This window comes from Muntiacus reevesi, chromosome 3, assembly GCF_963930625.1.
Source record: "Muntiacus reevesi chromosome 3, mMunRee1.1, whole genome shotgun sequence".
NCBI lineage: Eukaryota > Metazoa > Chordata > Mammalia > Artiodactyla > Cervidae > Muntiacus > Muntiacus reevesi.
Genome location: NC_089251.1, coordinates 165840738 through 165860288, shown reverse-complemented (window position 1 = coordinate 165860288; position 19551 = coordinate 165840738). Strand labels below are relative to the sequence as shown.

The window sequence follows — 19551 nt, the reverse complement described above, 5'->3', positions numbered from 1 at the left end:
GGAGCTGACAGGCTACCAACAACAGATAAAAAGTAAGGTAAACCACGATATGTGACTAAAGATGGTTTTCGACGGACGAAAAGAAACAACCAGGAAGAAAGGACACAGAGCAATGGCCTTGGGGGTGGGGCAGTCGTAGGAGGAGGGGCCTCTCCTTGGGAGGGAGGGCGGGCAGGGGCTCTGGGGGACGGGAGCGAGGCGGCAGTGAGGCTGGTGTGCGTGGGGGGTGGAGGCTCCTGGGCACAAAGAGCGAGGGCCATGCTGAGAACATCCAGGCCCCGGGTCCAGAGCCTGTCCGCTTCCTGCATGTGCTGATGAGTTCGGGGTTCTCATGCAGGATGTGAGGTGACTGGGTTTTTGTTGTTGTTAAAAATAAATGAGTAACTATCTGGACATTTAGGGAGAATGTATTGGAGAGGAGTGAGGGTCAAGTTGGGGAGACCACTGTCAGAGTCCTCAGGGAGGTGAGGGCTTGGGGTGAGACCCAGCAGGGAGAGAGAATGGAACCACTCAGTATATGTCTGTGAGGGGGTGGGGGGTAGAAACAGCAGGACGTGCTGATGGATTGAATGTTGAATGTGGGGGTTAAGGGAGAAGAACCAAGCGATGGTGACTGAGAGATGGGCAGTCGGGAGAGAGCGGGAAGTGAAGGTGGCTGTTACTGCCTGTGGTGTGGACACCTGGGAATGAACAAGACAGAAAAGGAAACCAGAGTTCACTGTAGATGTCAAGGCAGTGAGGGGTAGGCTGTGTGTCTGGAGCTGGCAGAGCACTGTACTGGGGATGATCTTGGAGAACCAAGCAGAGAAATGGTATCAACAACTGTAGGATGGACAAGATCCCCAAGAGTTCTCATTGACGTGAACAAACACCCAGGCTGGGTTTTTCCCTTGGGTGTACCAGTCCCCAGCGGTCATTCAGCCCTGAGACTGTAGCCATCTCAGCCGCTGCCCTCTCTCGCTTCTCCACTGGCGCCCAAGCTCCAGGTGCTGTTGACGCTCTTCCTAATGCAGCGGAGTCCTGTGAAATTGAGGCATGGTATGACTGTTCCTGAAAAACATACAAAAAAGTAGTGAATGACGTTTTTATGGAAGTATTTATTCTGGGATCCCTTAAATAATAGTGCTTTTGCATGAATTTATTGATAACATTGTTTTAAGTAGAGAGAAGCATAAAGCCCTAAAGCCTTGGTTTTCACAAGTATTATGGAGCAATGAAAAATTAAAAAAGAATCTCAAAATTTTAAATGGTGGGCACATTACCATTTAATTAAATGAAATTATATTTCATATGTATTTCATATACTTGTTACACAAAACAAGATAATATATAGTTTGTCCTTTCAAAAAGTTTGAGCTGCTTATTTCAGGTAAAGATTTTGCAAAACATATAATAAATCCGTAAGCTCAGAAATTCAAGAGCTTTGTGAATGTTGGAGTTAACTGTTTTCCTTCGTGGTATGAGATGCCAGAAAGAATGTGTCGTTAGTGCTGTTGGTAGTTGTATAATACCTTTAGACTCTGAAAATATGACAATAACGTGGAAAAATAATTATGATTTGGAATCCGGTTTCAAAGTTATTGAAAACTATTCCAATATCCTATCTATTATGCTATATTTGACAACATAAGTTCTATTTCTTTTGTCTCCTTATGCCTATATTTTTTTAATGAAAATAAGTGTGGGGGTGAAGAGGGGATGACTGGATTACCTTGCTGTAGGTACCAGGTAGCTCTATAGTGTGTTTTCATCCACTGTGTAAATGATACAGTGGCTCGGCGGGAAGCCCTCACACTTCCCCCATGTACTTCAGCTTACCTGCTACCTTCCAATACTGGTATATTTAGTACCAAGTTAAAGCAGGTAAACAAAGCCCACAGGAAGCAGATTTCCTTACAGCCCTACCCCTGTCACAGCAAAGTTTTCCATTCCTCACTTCACCATATTCTGTCAGTGAACTTGGTGGGGCTCTGATTTTTTATTTAATGACCAATATCAGTGAATATCACGCCCCTTGTTGTTGGTATTGCTGCTCGTGTGGTTGACCTGGAGTGTGGTGGGATGGTAGATAAAAGAGCCTCCTCTAAGACCCAGAAGCCCTGAGTAGCCTTGACCCTGCCTGTCCTCCTGCCTTCCTTCCCCACCTACTCACTCATTCATCACTGATTGAGAAATTGATCAATTCATTGCTTTTAAGTAAACAGTAGTGAATATTTATATACTGTTTAACTTAACAGTATATATTTTGAATATTTATTAGTATCCACAGATATAGTCCTACTTACTCTTTTTAATGCTCTAGTAATTCATGGTTTGTTTCATAATATTTTGTTATTATAAATAATGATACAGTGATTATTGAAGTACAGCTAGCTGTTTTTCACACTTGTAGAGTGTTTCTGTGAAATAGATTCCTGGAAGTAGAATAACTGAATCAAAGAATGACAATTCTTTTTTTGTTTACTGAGTACTATTTGTAACAAACATTTTTTTCGGTTTACTTTGTACTGTTGTTAACAAACTACCCCAAAACTTAGTAGCTTTAACAACAGCACTCAATTATATCTCTCAGTCCTGTGATGGGTGGGGTAGCTCTTGACTCCGGGTGTACTCGCTGGGACTCAGGCGGTGACTGTCATCCGAAGCCTGACAGAGAGCTCTGCTGAGCTCAGGTGTCACCTGAATGGCCGGTGTCATCCGGAGACTGGCTGGGAGCTGAGCTGGAGCTGTTGGCTGGGGCCTCCTCCTGGGGCCTTTCCATGGAGCTTCTTGGGTACCTGGTGCCATGAGAGACAAGCTCCAGGAAGGAGCACTCCAGGAGCCACAGCCTCACTTGCAGCTGCTTACAGCCCTCTGCCGCATCACATTTGCCAGTTTCCCAGTGGTCAGAGCTGGTCATGTGACCAGGCCCAGCCTCCCAGTATATGGGGACTCCACAGGCTGTGAGCACCCAGAGATGTCCTTCTTTGTGGGGGAAGGTCACCAAAATACAGCCTTACCATAGCAGGTATTGGCAAAAGTTATATCAATTTAACACTCTTAACATGATTATGTGGACCCTCTGACTAAGAATGATTATTATCATTTTTCATATTTGTCAGTCAGAAGGGGAGAGGGGGAAACGCCTCATCTTGGATTTCTTTAATTATGATTGAGGTCATGCATCTTTTTATATCAGTTCAGTCGCTCAGTCGTGTCTGACTCTTTGTGACCCCATGGAATGCAGCATGCCAGGCCTCCCTGTCCATCACCAACTCCTGCAGCTTGCTCAAACTCATATCCATCAAGTCGGTGATGCCATCCAACCATCTCATCCTCTGTTGTCCCCTTCTCCTCCTGTCTTCAGTCTGCCAGCATCAGGGTCTTTTTCAATGAGTCAGTTGTTTACATCAGATGGCCAAAATATTGGGAGTTTCAGCTTCAACATCAATCCTTCAAATGAATATTCAGGACTGATTTCTTTTAGGACGTACTGGTTTGATCTTCTTGCAGTCCACAGGACTCTCAAGAGTCTTCTCCAACACCACAATTCAAAAGCATCAATTCTTCAGTGCTCAGCTTTCTTTATACTCCAACTCTCACATCCATACATGACTCCTGGAAAAACCATAGCTTTGACTAGAAGGACCTTAGTTGGCAAACTAATGTCTCTGCTTTTTAATATGCTATCTAGGTTGGTCATAACTTTTCTTCCAAGGAGCAAGAGTCTTTTAATTTCATGGCTGCAGTCACCATCTGCAGTGATTTTGGAACCTAAGAAAATAAAGTCTGTCACTGTTTCCATTGTTTCCCCATCTATTTGCCATGAAGTGATGGAACCGGATGCCATGATCTTCGTTTTCTGAATGCTGAGTTTTAAGGCAACTTTTTTTACTCTCCTCCTTCACTTTTATCACTTTTGTCACTTTTCTTTGCTTTCTGCCATAAGTGTGGTGTCATCTGCATATCTGAGGTTATTGATATTTCTCCCGGCAATCTTGATTCCAACTTGTGCTTCATCCAGCCCAGCATTTCTCATGATGTATTCTGCATAGAAGTTAAATAAGCAGGGTCACAATATACAACCTTGATGTACTCCTTTCCCTATTTGGATCCAGTCTGTTGTTCCATGTCCGGTTCTAACTGTTGCTTCCTGACCTGCATACAGATTTCTCAAGAGGCAGGTTCAAGTGGCCTGAAATCCCCATCTCTTTAAGAATTTTCCACAGTTTGTTGTGATCCACACAGAGGTTTTGGCATAGTCAATAAAGCAGAAATAGGTGTTTTTCTGGAACTCTGTAGCTTTTGCAATGATCCAATGGATGTTGACAATTTGATCTCGTTCCTCTGCCTTTTCTAAATCCAGTTTGAACATCTGGAAGTCCCCCGTTCATGTACTGTTGAAGCCTGGCTTGGAGAATTTTGAGCATTACTTTACTGGTGTGTGAGATGAGGGCAATCGTATGGTAGTTTGAGCATTCTTTGGCATTGCCTTTCTTTGGGATTAGAATGAAAACTGACCTTTTCCAGTCCTGTGGCCACTGCTTAGTTTTCCAAATTTGGGGGCATATTGAGTGCAGCACTTTCACAGCATCATCTTTTAGAATTTGAAATAGCTCAACTGGAATTTCATCACTTCTACTAGCTTTGTTTATAGTGATACTTCCTAAGGCCCACTTGACTTCACATTCCAGGATGTCTGGCTGTAGGTGAGTGATCACACCATCGTGATTATCTGGGTGGTAAAGATCTTTTTTGTATAGTTGTTCTGTGTATTCTTGCCACCTCTTCTTAATATCTTCTGCTTCTGTTAGGTCCATCCCATTTCTGTCCTTTATTGAGCCCATCTTCGCATGAAATGTTCCCTTGGTATCTCTAATTTTCTTGAAGAGTTCTCTAGTCTTTCCCAATCTATTGTTTTCCTCTATTTCTTTGCATTGATCGCTGAGGAAGGCCTTGTTATCTCTCCTTGCTATTCTTTGGAACTCTGCATTCAAATGGGTATATCTTTTCTTTTCTCCTTTGCCTTTCGCTTCTCTTCTTTTCTCAGCTATTTGTAAGGCCTCCTCAGACAACCATTTTGCCTTTTTGCATTTCTTTTTCTTGAGGATTGTCTTGATCCCTGTCTCCTGTACAATGTCATGAATCTCCGTTAATCGTTCTTCAGGCACTCTGTCTATCAGATCTAATCCCTTGAATCTATTTGTCACTTCCACTGTATAATTGTAAGGTTTTTGATTTAGGTCATACCTGAACGGTATAGTGGTTTTCCCTACTTTCTTCAAGAAATGGAAAATAACTTCAAAACTGGAAAGTAACTTCGAAACTGGTTCTACTGGAGGTTGATATAAGAGCATGTAAGATAGGAAGTATTTGAAAGCACCTTATAAAGCAAAATATATTCTACCAGTGTCAGACTTCTTTATTTGCACCTCTCAACCAACCAGACAAATTTTATCAGCTCACAAAATTGTAATCAGCTTTTATCTCATGGAACATAAAAGTAACCTTCATAGGATAAAGGCAGGTGGTAGTAATAAGTATATATCAATTAAAATTTGCATTAAAATGTTTAATTTGCCTACAGGCTAGTTTCTGGGCTTGACCCAATTTCCTTCAGGCTGTGAGCAAATGCTAATTTGCATATTTGACCTAATTGACACTCTACCCCTTGTTAGAAATATCTCATCCCTTCTTGAGCTGTCCTTACTCCCTCATGATTTTCTTCATCCTGATTTTAGAGTAAGTCAGTGCATGGATGGTTGTTAAGGTTTTCACTTTTCTTTTTTTTTTTTTTTTTTCTAAAAGGGAAAGGAACTAACTGTATTCATATCTCTTCCTTACAAACCACTTCATGAGATGATTTTACCAACCTCATTTTATAGATAAGGAATTAAAGTTAGAGATTTAGCAACTTAACCCAAATAAGTATGGATCTGGGCCTGTGTTTGTTTCTTATATTACTGCATAACAAATTACCACAAATGGCTTAAAACACACAGCATACATATGCCCTCCAAGTTCTGTGGGTTCTCAGCTCAGGGTCACAGTACAAGTCAAGCTGGAAGCCTGGATTCCATTCCTCTGAGCGCGTTAGAGTTGTTGGTGGAACTTGGTTCTCACAGTTGTTGGATTGAGGTCCTGTTTTCCTGCTGACTGTCATCTGGGGCCTGCTCTGCCTCTAGTGGTTGCCGTGCTTCCTAACATGTGGGCCTCTGCCCTGCGCGGCACTGGCTTTCAAGGCCAGCGGGAGAGTGTCTCTGATCTGCTCTGTCTCTTACGATGTCAACTTAAAGGGCCCGCATGGATGCTCTCCATTTTGGTTAGCTTAGCAAGGTGATTGGTGACTTTAATTACATTTCTGAAATCCCTTTTGCCCTGGGATGTAGATTAATCCTGGGAGTGACATCCCATCCCATCATGGGTTCTCCCCACACTCAGGGAGACTCATACAAGATGTGTACGTGAAGGGGGGTCAACTTAGAATCCTGCCTCAACAGGGCCCATCTTAACTTCAGAGACCTTATGCTCTTTGATCGGTATTGTTATCTGTCATATTAAGGATAACAGCACTGACTAGAAAGGGATGTTTGGGCCCTTTGGCATTTGAAAGTGCTTAATTTTTTGTCTGTTACTGTAAATATTTCAGTGCCTGGAAGCAGCGAGCCTTTCATGACGCAAGGACAGATGCCCACCAGCAGCATGCAGGATATGTACAACCAGAGTCCGTCTGGGGCCATGTCTAATCTGGGCATGGGGCCGCGGCAGCAGTTTCCCTACGGAGCTAGTTACGACCGAAGGTGAGTATTTCCTAAGATGAAGATGAGATGACTTATTCGAAACTGTGCTTTCCACACATACGTGTCTGAGCCCTAGCAGCCAATGTCTGCTTCCTGCTGAAGTTCAGTAGAACTGCGCATGTCAGGTGGCTGCCTTCAGTCACTGACTGTAACAGGAGCTGGGGAGAAGGACCCTGTCCGCAGGCCACCAGTGCAGCTGTGTTTATTAGCGAATGCCCGGAAGCACAAATTAGAAATATGCCAGGGCTGGGCTAGCCAGGGCCCAAGTCTTCTCCCTAAGAATGCAAAAGCCAAGGTTGTCCCGGCACTCTCGCCACACCGAGATCACCGCCCAGGGCCCACGTGTGGCTCCTGCCGTGACCTCAGTGCCGGCCTTCCTCCCCACAGGCCGAGGTCTGGGCAGCGGTGCTATGCTGGGCTGTCAGCAGGCTCGGCAGCAGTGGGTTCTCGGTAATGTCTTCCAGGCGTTGTTTTTTCAGGTGTTCCCACTGTCCCCTGAGAACGTTTTAAACTGAGAGGGAGTGCTTTGCTCCTTAATAAACATCTCTGATAAAAGCCAGGGCAACGTTTTTTTTTCCTCGGGACATCCCCTTGATATTAAAATGGCAAGTAAGGATGCATTACTGGCCCAGATTATTTTAATAAGATAGAATGAAAGTCATTGAAATGTCTCAGAGCGGAACCTGTTCCTCCAGTAGTGGCTTAGGGTGGACTTTTGTGAAGAAGGCCCCTGACCGTGGTCCTTACCATGGACGACCTATCCTTTGCTTGTCATGTTAATTACCTTCCTACGGAGACTTGCTTAGAAACCAAGCCTTCAACTGAATATTTCATTTTTAAAGAAAACCAGTGGAGGTAAATTAGAGCTCTTTTTCTGACTGTTGCTCTGAGGCAGGCCTCAGGACAGGCGTGGTTTTCATCATTTCCTTGCTGGGGCCTCGGTCTACACTGCTCCCTCTCAGTTCACATGCTGGCTTTTGTAGGTCCGGCTAAGCAGTCAGGTGTCCCTGGTTTAGTACAAAGGGAAATTTTGGTTTGAAAAATCACTCTTTTACCAAATCAGGTTTCTTTCTAGCATTCTCTGTGAGCCTGGTTTTTGAGTTACACAGTATCGCACGCTCAGAGCTACACTGTACTTTCTAATAGTGACTGGGAAATCTCAACTTCTCATTCTGACCTTCTAGTGAAGGTTTAGTTGTGAAATCTGCCTTAGTCACTTAACCGCTGTGTGAGGTCTGATGTACCAGATCAAGGATTTTTACTAAGATTTGGTTTATTTTTGAGAGTCCAGGAAAAGTTTTTGGAGGGGGAAGAGGCAAGGGATAGGCTGATGAGATCAGAAGGAGAACAGTCATCCTCGGACATATATTCTTAAAGGAACCTGAGCAAATATACTTTTCTGAAGTGAAGTGAAGTTGCTCAGTCGTGTCCAACTCTTTGCGACCCCGTGGACTGTAGCCTACCAGGCTCCTCCATCCATGGGATTTTCCAGGCAAGAATACTGGAATGGGTTGCTATTTCCTTCTCCAGGAGATCTTCCTGACCCAGGGATTGAACCCGGGTCTCCTGCATTGTAGGCAGATGCTTTACCGTCTGGGCCACCAGGGAAGATGTATTTTCTATTTCTTCTCAAATGCTTTCTGGAATGTGGCATGGTCCAGGTATAGAAGTTATTTTGGCCTTCTCACATTAGGATTTGAACTTCCCAGGTAGATCAGTGGTAAAGAATCTGCCAATGCTGGAGACATGAGTTCGACCCCTGGGTCGAGAAGATTGCCTGGAGAATCTCTGTGGACAAAGGAGTCTGGTGGGCTACAGTCCATGGGGTCGCACACGAGTCGGACACGACTGAGTGACTAAACAACATTAGGATTTCCTTCATTAAGTTTTTTCTTCTGAAAAGTGTTAACTTGTTCAGCTTAAATTTCCATATCAATTATATTTCTTTTCTCCTAACTAAGCTTACCTCCAGATTTCAATGTCATTAGCAGAAACTTGCCTGTTTTATATGTGAAGTTCTAAATCTTCATTTATGTTCTTTCTTATTCTCATTCCTTGACCAGCGTTCTTCCTTACAAAATTCAGTATACTAACTACACCAGCTTAATTTCTAAAATTTCAATTCTGTTGTTCTTTTAAACGTTTATTTTTATGGTACTTATAATTTCTCAATATGAAATAAACGTATGTTTATTCCCATTTTAAGACTTAATAGAAGTACATTTAAATCATCCCTATTATCCTTTTTTTTTTTTGTAGCCTTTTGGGGTCATAGAACTTTGAAATTTTGAGTAGTTATGTCTATACCAACTTAGTATCATTTGGACTAATTTTGAAGGATTCCTTTAAAAACTTGCACATTTTATACTCATGATGAGGACGTTAGAAACATTTTCCACATTTATGTGTCAATGTTCCGGTGCTCCGAGAAGCACTGCTTTGACTCTCAGGTGCTCCTGTTGTTTCTGACACTCGTTAATGCCTCCCTTCGGTCTCTGTCATGCCCTCCCTGGTCCCTCAAAGGCAGAGGATGCCAGCCCATCCGGTGGGACTCCTCGCCTCGCTGGCCAGGGGTTGGCAGCACTCCCAGAGTGGGTGCTGCCCTCCTTCCTCTGGGAGTGGAAGTGCTGCCGCAGCTCATAGTACCTGCTGGGAGGGTGCCTTGGAGGAAAGACGGCATGGAGTGTCCAGAAGTGGGCTCTTCCTCCCTCCCTTGGCCCGAGGTCAGTGAAGTTTTCTTTGAATGACTCATTCTAGGCATGAACCTTACGGGCAGCAGTACCCAGGCCAAGGCCCTCCCTCAGGACAGCCGTCATACGGAGGACACCAGCCGGGCCTGTACCCACAGCAGACGGTGAGTTGGCGAGCAGTGTGCATCTCTGTGCTTTCTGTTTAAAATTCAGACTCACACACTTCTGAAGAGTTTTAGGAAGTATAACCAAAATGACATGTAACAATCAGGTTATATTTGCTTATGCTAAAAAGTATTCTTATGATTTTGAAATCAGCAAGTTAGAAGTAGCTCTTGAAAATATGTTATTGGAAGTTAAGGACATTCATCCTTGTAAATAATAAGCCCAAATTCAAGTATATTTTAGACATATGTCTATTCTGTACACTATTATATCAGTTGACAATTTAGCACAGAAATTTGAGTGTATTTCAGAGAATATGTAGGGTGAACATGCTTAAAATACTATATGCTAGTAGTGAAGGCTGATCTGTTTTTAAGAATAAGATATTAATGCCCACATATTTAGGCTGTGTAGGATAGGTGTGTAGGTGCGTGCTGTTTGCACCATGCTGCAGCTCAGCAGTCGCGAGGTGGGTGAGATAACCTTGCGGCTACCACGACTGACACAGAGGAGCACGCGTCAGACACAGGAATTTGCTGTTGCTAAACAACTCTTCAGGTCTAAGACCTCTTGTAAAATACAAGGCGTTCTAAACATTAATTTGACTAGAGCATGTCTGTATAGTGAATTGTATCATCAAATCAGCTGACCTTAAACAGTGTTCCGCCATATGGGTGCCTCCATCCCGCGCTCTGATCAGGAGCTTCCCACCCCGTCCAGTGGTGGAAGCCCCAGCCTCCTGGGAGCGGCGCTCAGTGAGGCCGTACCAGCCCTGTCCTCAGGTTCTCCTGGAGAAGGAGACCCAGACCTTCTGGAGGCTGGGGCAGGGTTCATCCAACGTCAGGTGTCAGGGGCACAGGGCGGCGTGAGGAGCCAAGCTCTATGTGGAGGCTTTTCTGTCAAGTTAGGCCCAAGGAGTCTGTTTAGTCCCGGAGCCCTTCGGGCTGGCCCTCAGAGCACTCTGTCATTTGTGGTGAGGTCTCCGTCTGCCTACACAAGCCATCCCCGTGACCGTGATCTCCAAGCCCTGGTTCTGCGCGGCCTGTGTGCTGGTCATCCACGCCCTGCTCTCCCAAATCCACCCGGAGGATACCAGGAGAGGAGGCTGGTTTTTTCACCCACACCCTGCTCTCCCAAACCTGCCCAGAGAATACCAGGAGAGGAGGCTGTTTTTTCCCCACGTAAGTTTTGAAGTACAAACAAACAGAGTGCGTGCAGTGGTTTGTGTAGTACTGAATATCGCACATAAATTGTTAGTCCGTGGACGTAGGAGCTTCCCATATTCATTTTGAAATGAACGTTCCACCAGGTAATAACTATTTTGCCTAATTTAAGCACGTGATTATACCCATAAAAGCACATCAGTGTGATCTGTCTCTGTGAATTTTCAGAACTACAAGCGCCATATGGATGGCATGTATGGGCCTCCAGCCAAACGCCACGAGGGAGACATGTACAACATGCAGTATGGCAGCCAGCAGCAGGAGATGTACAACCAGTACGGGAGCTCCTACTCCGGCCCGGACCGGAGGCCCCTGCAGGGACAGTATCCGTACCCCTACAACCGAGAGAGGATGCAGGGCCCAGGGCAGATACAGCCACACGCCATCCCGCCGCAGATGATGGGCGGCCCGATGCAGTCGTCCTCCAGCGAAGGGCCTCAGCAGAGCATGTGGGCAACCCGCAACGATATGCCTTACCCCTACCAGAACAGGCAAGGCCCGGGCGGCCCCGCGCAGGCCCCGCCTTACCCCGGCATGAACCGCACCGATGACATGATGGTCCCTGATCAGAGGATAAACCACGAGAGCCAGTGGCCTTCCCACGTCAGCCAGCGTCAGCCTTACATGTCCTCCTCAGCCTCCATGCAGCCCATCACACGCCCGCCTCAGTCGTCCTACCAGACGCCACCCTCACTGCCAAACCACATCTCCAGGGCGCCCAGCCCCGCCTCCTTCCAGCGCTCCCTGGAGAGCCGCATGTCTCCCAGCAAGTCCCCCTTCCTCCCCTCCATGAAGATGCAGAAGGTGATGCCCACCGTCCCCACGTCCCAGGTCACTGGGCCGCCCCCCCAACCACCCCCCATCAGAAGGGAAATCACCTTCCCTCCTGGCTCTGTGGAAGCCTCACAGCCAGTCCTGAAACAAAGGCGGAAGATTACCTCAAAAGATATTGGTAAGCGTTCCCAAGGCTCTGCTCCTGAAATGATTTCCTGTTGTCATCTAGAATTTTAATTTTGGGTTAGATGTAGTTGGATAACCTCAAAGGGATGAAATTCTGTGGCTGCAGACTATCAGGATATGCTTTTGTGCAGGAGCAATAGTTGGAAGGCGCTTCTCTGAATTAAGCTCCAGAGGAGAGGGAGAATTAAAATGGATTTTTTGCATGTGAGTATGACTTGTGTGAGAGGGCAGAGCCCCAGGTGAGAGACAGGGACTCCTTGATGACTGTAGACTGTATTTTGGGCTTAAAGATCTGGTCTTAACCAAACACATAATCTTTGCCATGTGTGCTTAAGAGAACAGCTGCGAGGCTGATGGAACACTAGGGTGGCCTGAGAAAATTTGACAGCAAGCCACTCTATAATTTTGGTAAGGACATACAGACAGTGAGTTCCCCCAGGAACAAAACCAGAAAACTGACTGTACTGCATAGACAGATACATAATGTGTTATATAGAACTTCACATGTGGATAGAATTTAGGTGATCCCTGCAGCAGTGTTGATGGGACCAAGGAACTCTTTCGGGTGAACACTGATGTCATGCATTCATCCGGGTGGAATCTTCTAAATCCTAATTAGAGATTTGGAAAACCTGGGAGTACACACAGTTTTTCTGCATCATTTTTGAAGTACTTTTAACACAGCTAAGGAAATAACAGAATTCAGTTTTATCCAAACTTTTCCCCCCAAAAAATCTCAAAATCACGTGACTCGAAGTTCTTTGCAGTGTTTAGAAAATTTAATGTTTTAAATTTTGACCAATGTTTTTAATCACTGGACATTAAGGAAGGGGGTTGGGGGAAGTAAGGAGTTCTACATAGAGGATGTGCTGGAGGCAAGAAAGAAACAGACCCTGGGCACTGTGTTACATATGGTAATATATATGTAAAAATATATGCATGTATTTGTGCATATGTATAGATATTTAAGTAAACGTGTGTCTGTGTATTAGTCACTCAATCATGTCTGACTCTTTGTGACCCCATGGACTATAGCCTACCAGGCTCCTCTGTCCATGGGATTTTTCAGGCAAGAATATTGGAGTGAGCTGCCATTTCCTTCTCCAATTTAAGTAAATAAATACATTTAAATTTGAAAAAAAATTCTTAGTGCATGTTATACCAGCCTAGGGAAACTTATGTTCCTGATTTTAAAATTTGCCTTTCTATTACACAAGTATTATGTGCCTCTCTTAGAAAATTTGAAAATTAGATGAAATTAAAACAAAGGTGGATACCCACGGCCCCTCCCGCACAGGAGTTGGCATCTGGCCTGGCTGCTGCTGTGGGGAATTCCAGCTGCTCACACCATGTGCTTCCACCAGTTTCCTGAGACAGCGTCCCTTAAAATTTCAGACACACAGTGGGCCTCCCCTCTAGCCCCATCTTGTGACAAATCTTACAGACCTTTCCTCTCATCGTTCTTCTTGGCCTCCATCTCAGGCCAAGCTCCTAAAAAACCAGAACTGTCAAAATGCTAGTACTTGTCAACAGCATGCTCTGTGGTCCAGAGCTCAGACAGAGACGGCATGGAGGAATGAAAGCTTTCTATCAGTGAGCATGCTGTTTGGGAATTAAATTTTGCTTATATTCTGCATACTCACCAAGCTTCTGAAGATGCTACCTTGACACATTTGTGAATAGAGGCAAAGAAGACAAATACAGAAAGAATCATTCCCACCTCTGTTTAACCTGCAAAGCAGAAAGCTCTTCTGCTTTGCATAGATGTTTCTTAGTCAGTTGTCAACCTCCACCTGAAATGACCATGTTTAACTGTCCCTCAGAACCTTTGTTTAAATCAGTATTTAACTTAACATTCTGCTTTTTCTTCTTCTTTTGTTATTTTCTATTCTTTCACGCGTAGAGTTAATATTAATCATGTCCTTCTTCTTCCACCCATTTTTAGTTACTCCAGAGGCCTGGCGTGTGATGATGTCCCTTAAGTCAGGTCTTTTGGCTGAAAGTACGTGGGCTTTGGACACTATTAATATTCTTCTATATGATGACAGCACTGTTGCTACTTTCAATCTCTCCCAGGTAAGCCAGCACCAGTCCAACTGAGAGCCAAATTAGAGTAAGAAAATGTAGTGTATAATGCTTAAGCTAATGCCTAAAGCAGTTAGGACTCAGCAGCTAAAATGTTTTATCATTACAGTTAACTATAAACCAACATCAATCAGTGTATAGTTGTCTGAGAATTTTGTCTGGAACAATAATTTATTTCACTCTTTAGTATAAATACACATGTGTATTTCTCATAAGAAAACAGTGACCTTCTGTGCACATGCATGTGTGTGCGTGGAATAGACAATAGTGGCAAAATCAGACTTGTTTAGAATGAGCATTAGCAGGCCAGTGAGAATTAATCCAGATGTAACACAAAGTTACCACTGTAGTCAGTGTTGGATGAGACATCACCACGCAGTAAGTTGCAGTGAGACTTTACCCTGTTTTTCAGGGGGACCTAACATCTTTCTTTTAATTAAAAAAGTATGAAATTTAAAAAGAGTGTTTATATTACAGAAAATATATATATAAAGAGAGAAGTAAACAGTTTAATGAACCATCGTTCAACTGCAGTAGTAATGAAGTCATGGTCAAACTTGTTTCTTGAGGTGTTCCCTCCCATTTCTGCCCCCCTCTAGTTTATTTTGAAGCAGTCATTTAAAAGCCTTCTACCTTTAAAAACCCTCCTTTGATCTGTGCTAAGCTTGAAGTAGCTTCTAGTATAATAGCTGGAAGAGAGAAGGAGCTGAGGATTAGGAAAAAGGGTCAAGAGCCAGCTGGACTACAGATTTTTTTAAGAAATATTTAGAAACAAAAATCAGAAAAGGTCATTTTCCCTACTGTGTATGAACAACTCTGCTTTTGTTGAAAAAAGCCAAAACATCTAATTCCCTCCCTTCTGTTGAACTAGGACCAGAATCTTCCACTTCCTTTTTCTTCTCTCCTTTAATTTGTCATTTTAGCCCTGAAAGGCAGTTTTTCAGTTGATACCAAGTATATTAATAAGGTCATAAACATCGCATGAAGTCCGTTTTAATAAATAAGTATTAGAAGAACATATACTACCTTTGCTAGAATAATAAATTTCCATCCTTATGCTAGGTGAGCTGTATTGAGCACAGTTTTTCATAACCAGCATTGCTTCAGCAATCTTCCCTCTTCCCTTGTCCTGGGAGAAAACTAAGCTTTACGTTGGGGGCGAGGTAGGGGAGGGGGTGGTGTCCAGACCCCCACCTAAAAAACTGTGCCTTTGTACCCTAAAAGCAAGCTTCACCTGGCTGGTACTTGGTGTCCTCTTACTTCTTTATAATTCTTTAAAACCCCCTTGCAGGAAACTTACAGCCAGATAATGAAATTACAGTCAATTTCCATAACACCTATCATTAAGAAATCCTTGTTTACTTACTTATCATTCATCATCCCTAAATGCAGCAGCATTGGTGTTGAGGGAGGGGAGTGTGTTGGTTCTCTTGACATAAACATCCGCTTAAAGGAAACAAAGCTGGTTCTCAGAGTTGCTTTTGTCTTTAGGCTGGAGTTGGGAATAGCTGAAATATAAAAGTGCATTCTGTGAAACATTCTCATTCATTTATCTCAGGGACTAAATTGATTTGTTTGTAATTTTCTGTGTTTATGAGCTACTACATTGCTGAAATTATCTTCTCCCCAAAATATATAGAGAATGTAAATTAGAATAACCTATGGCACCTAAGACAAAAATAACCATAAAATCCTAAGAATAATAACCATAAAAATCTAGGCAAGCAGAGTTTCAGATAAATAAGAGAGGAGAACACACTCACTTTGGGTGAATGAGTCTATAAAATCCACGTTCCCACTCTTCTAGTAAGAATGGTACTGTGTCTAAACCAGAAACAAAGGTAAACAGCAGAGCACTCCCTCTGGGATAGTATCAGAAATGGGAAAGTAACAAGTAAGTTTTCATGTTAATGGTGTAAGAAAGTAAACACCAAGTGAGAAAGATAGTGTTGATTGTTGAAAAATTCAGGAAGATAATTCTAACTTGTACATGGATTCTTTTCCTTGGCCTACCAAAAAAAAAAAAAAAACCACATTAAAATGTGAAAATAATCATAGAGATGCATGGCTAGCTAGCAGGATTTTCACCCTCTCAGTCACACCAGAGAGGTTATGACATTGTACCTCTTCTCTTTCTCATCCTCTCCAGTTGTCCGGATTTCTTGAACTTTTAGTAGAGTACTTCAGGAAATGCCTGATTGACATTTTTGGAATTCTTATGGAATATGAAGTGGGAGATCCCAGCCAAAAAGCACTTGATCACAGTGCAGCGAAGAGAGACGACAGCCAGTCCTTGGCCGACGATTCTGGGAGAGAGGAAGAAGATGCTGAATGTATTGAGGAGGAGGAAGACGAGGAGGATGAGGAGGAGGAAGACAGCGGGAGGGCGGAGACGGAGGACAGGAGCAGCACTGGGGCCTCCCCTGACGCCACCGCAGATCCAAAGGAGAAGCCCAGGCAAGCCAGTAAATTTGACAAGCTGCCAATCAAGATAGTCAAAAAGAACAACCTGTTTGTCGTCGACCGCTCTGACAAGCTGGGTCGCGTCCAGGAGTTCAGCAGTGGACTTCTGCACTGGCAGCTCGGCGGGGGGGACACCACCGAGCACATCCAGACTCACTTCGAGAGCAAGATGGAGATTCCTCCTCGCAGGCGGCCACCTCCCCCTTTGAGCTCCACAGGCAGAAAGAAAGACCAGGAAGGCAAAGGGGATTCTGACGAGCACCAAGAGAAAAGCATCATCGCAACCATCGATGATGTTCTGTCTGCGCGGCCAGGGGCTCTGCCTGAAGACACAAACCCTGGTACCCAGACCGAAAGCAGCAAGTTTCCCTTCGGAATCCATCAAGCCAAAAGTCACCGCAACATTAAGCTGCTGGAGGACGAGCCAAGGAGCCGGGACGAGGCCCCGCTCTGCACCATCGCGCACTGGCAGGACTCGCTGGCCAAGCGCTGCATCTGCGTGTCCAATATTGTCCGGAGCTTGTCTTTTGTGCCTGGGAATGATGCAGAAATGTCCAAACACCCAGGCCTGGTGCTGATCCTGGGGAAGCTGATTCTTCTTCACCATGAGCATCCCGAGAGAAAACGAGCGCCGCAGACCTACGAGAAGGAGGAAGACGAGGACAAAGGGGTGGCCTGCAGCAAAGATGAGTGGTGGTGGGACTGCCTCGAGGTCTTAAGGGATAACACGTTGGTCACCTTGGCCAACATTTCTGGGCAGCTAGACTTGTCTGCTTACACGGAAAGCATCTGCTTGCCAATTTTGGATGGCTTGCTGCACTGGATGGTGTGCCCATCAGCGGAGGCACAAGACCCCTTTCCCACAGTGGGACCCAACTCTGTCCTGTCGCCTCAGAGACTCGTGCTGGAGACGCTCTGTAAACTCAGCATTCAGGACAACAATGTGGACCTGATCTTGGCCACGCCTCCATTTAGTCGTCAGGAGAAATTCTATGCCACGTTAGTTAGGTACGTTGGGGATCGCAAAAACCCAGTCTGTCGAGAAATGTCCATGGCGCTTTTATCGAACCTTGCCCAAGGGGACGCGCTGGCTGCAAGGGCCATAGCTGTGCAGAAGGGAAGCATCGGAAACTTGATAAGCTTCCTAGAGGATGGGGTCACGATGGCCCAGTATCAGCAGAGCCAGCACAACCTCATGCACATGCAGCCCCCGCCCCTAGAGCCCCCCAGCGTGGACATGATGTGCAGGGCAGCCAAGGCGCTGCTGGCCATGGCCAGAGTGGACGAGAACCGCTCCGAGTTCCTTCTGCACGAGGGCCGACTGCTGGATATCTCCATATCAGCCGTTCTGAACTCTCTGGTGGCATCGGTCATCTGCGATGTACTGTTTCAGATCGGGCAGTTATGACATCAGTGAGAAGGCAGCCTGTGTGAGTGAAGACTATAGAGGCTCCCGTGTAACTGGCTATGTTCTGTTCTTGTTTCTCCAGCGTAGGACGAAGGAAAGAAAATCTTTGCTCCTCTGCCCCATCCACTATTTACCAATTGGGAATTAAAGAGATAATTAATTCAAACAGTTATAAAATTAATATTTGCTGTCTGTGTGTACAAGTACATCCTTTTGGGTTTTTTTTTAATTTTGTTTTTTGTTTTTTTTTTTAACCAAAGTTGCTGTCTAGTGCATTCAAAGGTCACTTTTTGTTTTTCAGATTTTCTTTTTAATGTTCTTTTCCATGTCGTATTACATTTTTTTGGGAAGCAAATTGACTTTAAAGAAAAAAAGTTAACAGCAAAAGATGCTATAAGATGGGAAAATTTCACCACACTGAGACAAAAAGGCGAAAACTTATCAATTTCCTAGCTGTGTTATTCTTCAAATAATGAAAAAATTGCAACTGTATCCCATCGTCCAAAGCTCTGTGCAATAGAAATTTCTAGAGATGTAGGTATAGGGGCTCGCAAAGGTCTATCAGTCAGCGGTTGAAATAGGAAATGATTCTGGTTTCTCCACAGAAAAATGGTTACATTAGGCTAGGAGCAAAATGGTCATTTTTAAGTTAAGATTGAAAACATACCTGACAACGATCAACGGAAATTGCTTCCTCACCACTACCGTCATGTCTGCTGTCTGTCGTTTGACCTTCCACATGACAGTTCTTCACAATTCCTTTAATCATTTTTTAAATATTTTTTTTTTTACTGCCTTTGGGCTGTGATGTATATAGAAGTTGTACATTAAACATACCCTCATTTTTTTTCTTTTTTCTTTTTTTTTTTTTTTTAGTAAAAAGTTTTTAGTTTCTTTTTCATGATGTGGTAACTACGAAGTGATGGTAGATTTAAATAATTTTTTATTTTTATTTTATATATTTTTTCATTAGGGCCATATCTCCAAAAAAAAGAAAAAATATAAAAAACAAAAACAAATGAAAAAAAAACAAAAAAAAGAGGGTAATGTACAAGTTTCTGTATGTATAAAGTCATGCTCTATTTCGGGAGAGCAGCTGATCACAATTTGCTTCATGAATCAAGGTGTGGAAATGGTTGCATATGGATTGATTTACACAATGGTTACTAGTACAGACAAAAAAAAAAATACAACTAAAAGGAAGAAACACAACTTCAAAATTTTTTCAGTGACGAGAATCCACATTTGTATTTCAAGATAATGTAGTTAAAAAAAAAAAAACAAAAAAACTTGATGTAAATTCCTCCTTTTCCTCTGGCTTAATGAATATCATTTATTCAGTATAAAATCTTTATATGTTCCACATGTTAAGAATAAATGTACATTAAATCTTGTTAAGCACTGTGATGGGTGTTCTTGAATACTGTTCTAGTTTCCTTAAAACGGTTTCATAGTAACCAAGTAACAAGAAAAAGGGGGGAAACAACCGTGTACTAACATAGCCCCTCGTTATGAAACCCTGAGGTCGGGAGGGGCCTTTAAGGGTTACCTACTTTAGAGTGGGGAGCAAGAGTTTGATTTTCTCAAAGGATTTAAATAACTGGCCTTTGTTTGAAGCAGTCAACTCTGACAACATGGTGGTATGAGAATTTTCAGTGTCTGGGGGCGGTGGCTGCCAGCCCGTGAGGTGAGATCACTGGCCTGACAGTGTAACACCCTGCCTTTTTCTAACCCCATCCTAATTTCGATCAGAGTTCAATCTATTCCGTGTTTTTCCT

At 43.8% G+C, this 19551-nt stretch overlaps 1 protein-coding gene across 5 annotated transcripts in view; it reads left to right on the top strand.

The window, feature by feature from the left end:
- The window catches only part of ARID1B (AT-rich interaction domain 1B), a 409096-nt gene extending 390276 nt beyond the window's left edge, over window positions 1-18820 (top strand). For all 5 annotated transcript variants that reach the window (XM_065931065.1, XM_065931063.1, XM_065931067.1 and 2 more), the window contains 5 exons: window positions 6629-6779; window positions 9537-9633; window positions 11026-11809; window positions 13763-13893; window positions 16052-18820. In XM_065931065.1, coding sequence (XP_065787137.1) covers window positions 6629-6779; window positions 9537-9633; window positions 11026-11809; window positions 13763-13893; window positions 16052-17773 — 2885 coding nt within the window. In that variant the 3' untranslated portion in view covers window positions 17774-18820. The remainder of the gene's footprint in view (window positions 1-6628; window positions 6780-9536; window positions 9634-11025; window positions 11810-13762; window positions 13894-16051) is intronic.
- Window positions 18821-19551: the final 731 nt, after the last annotated feature.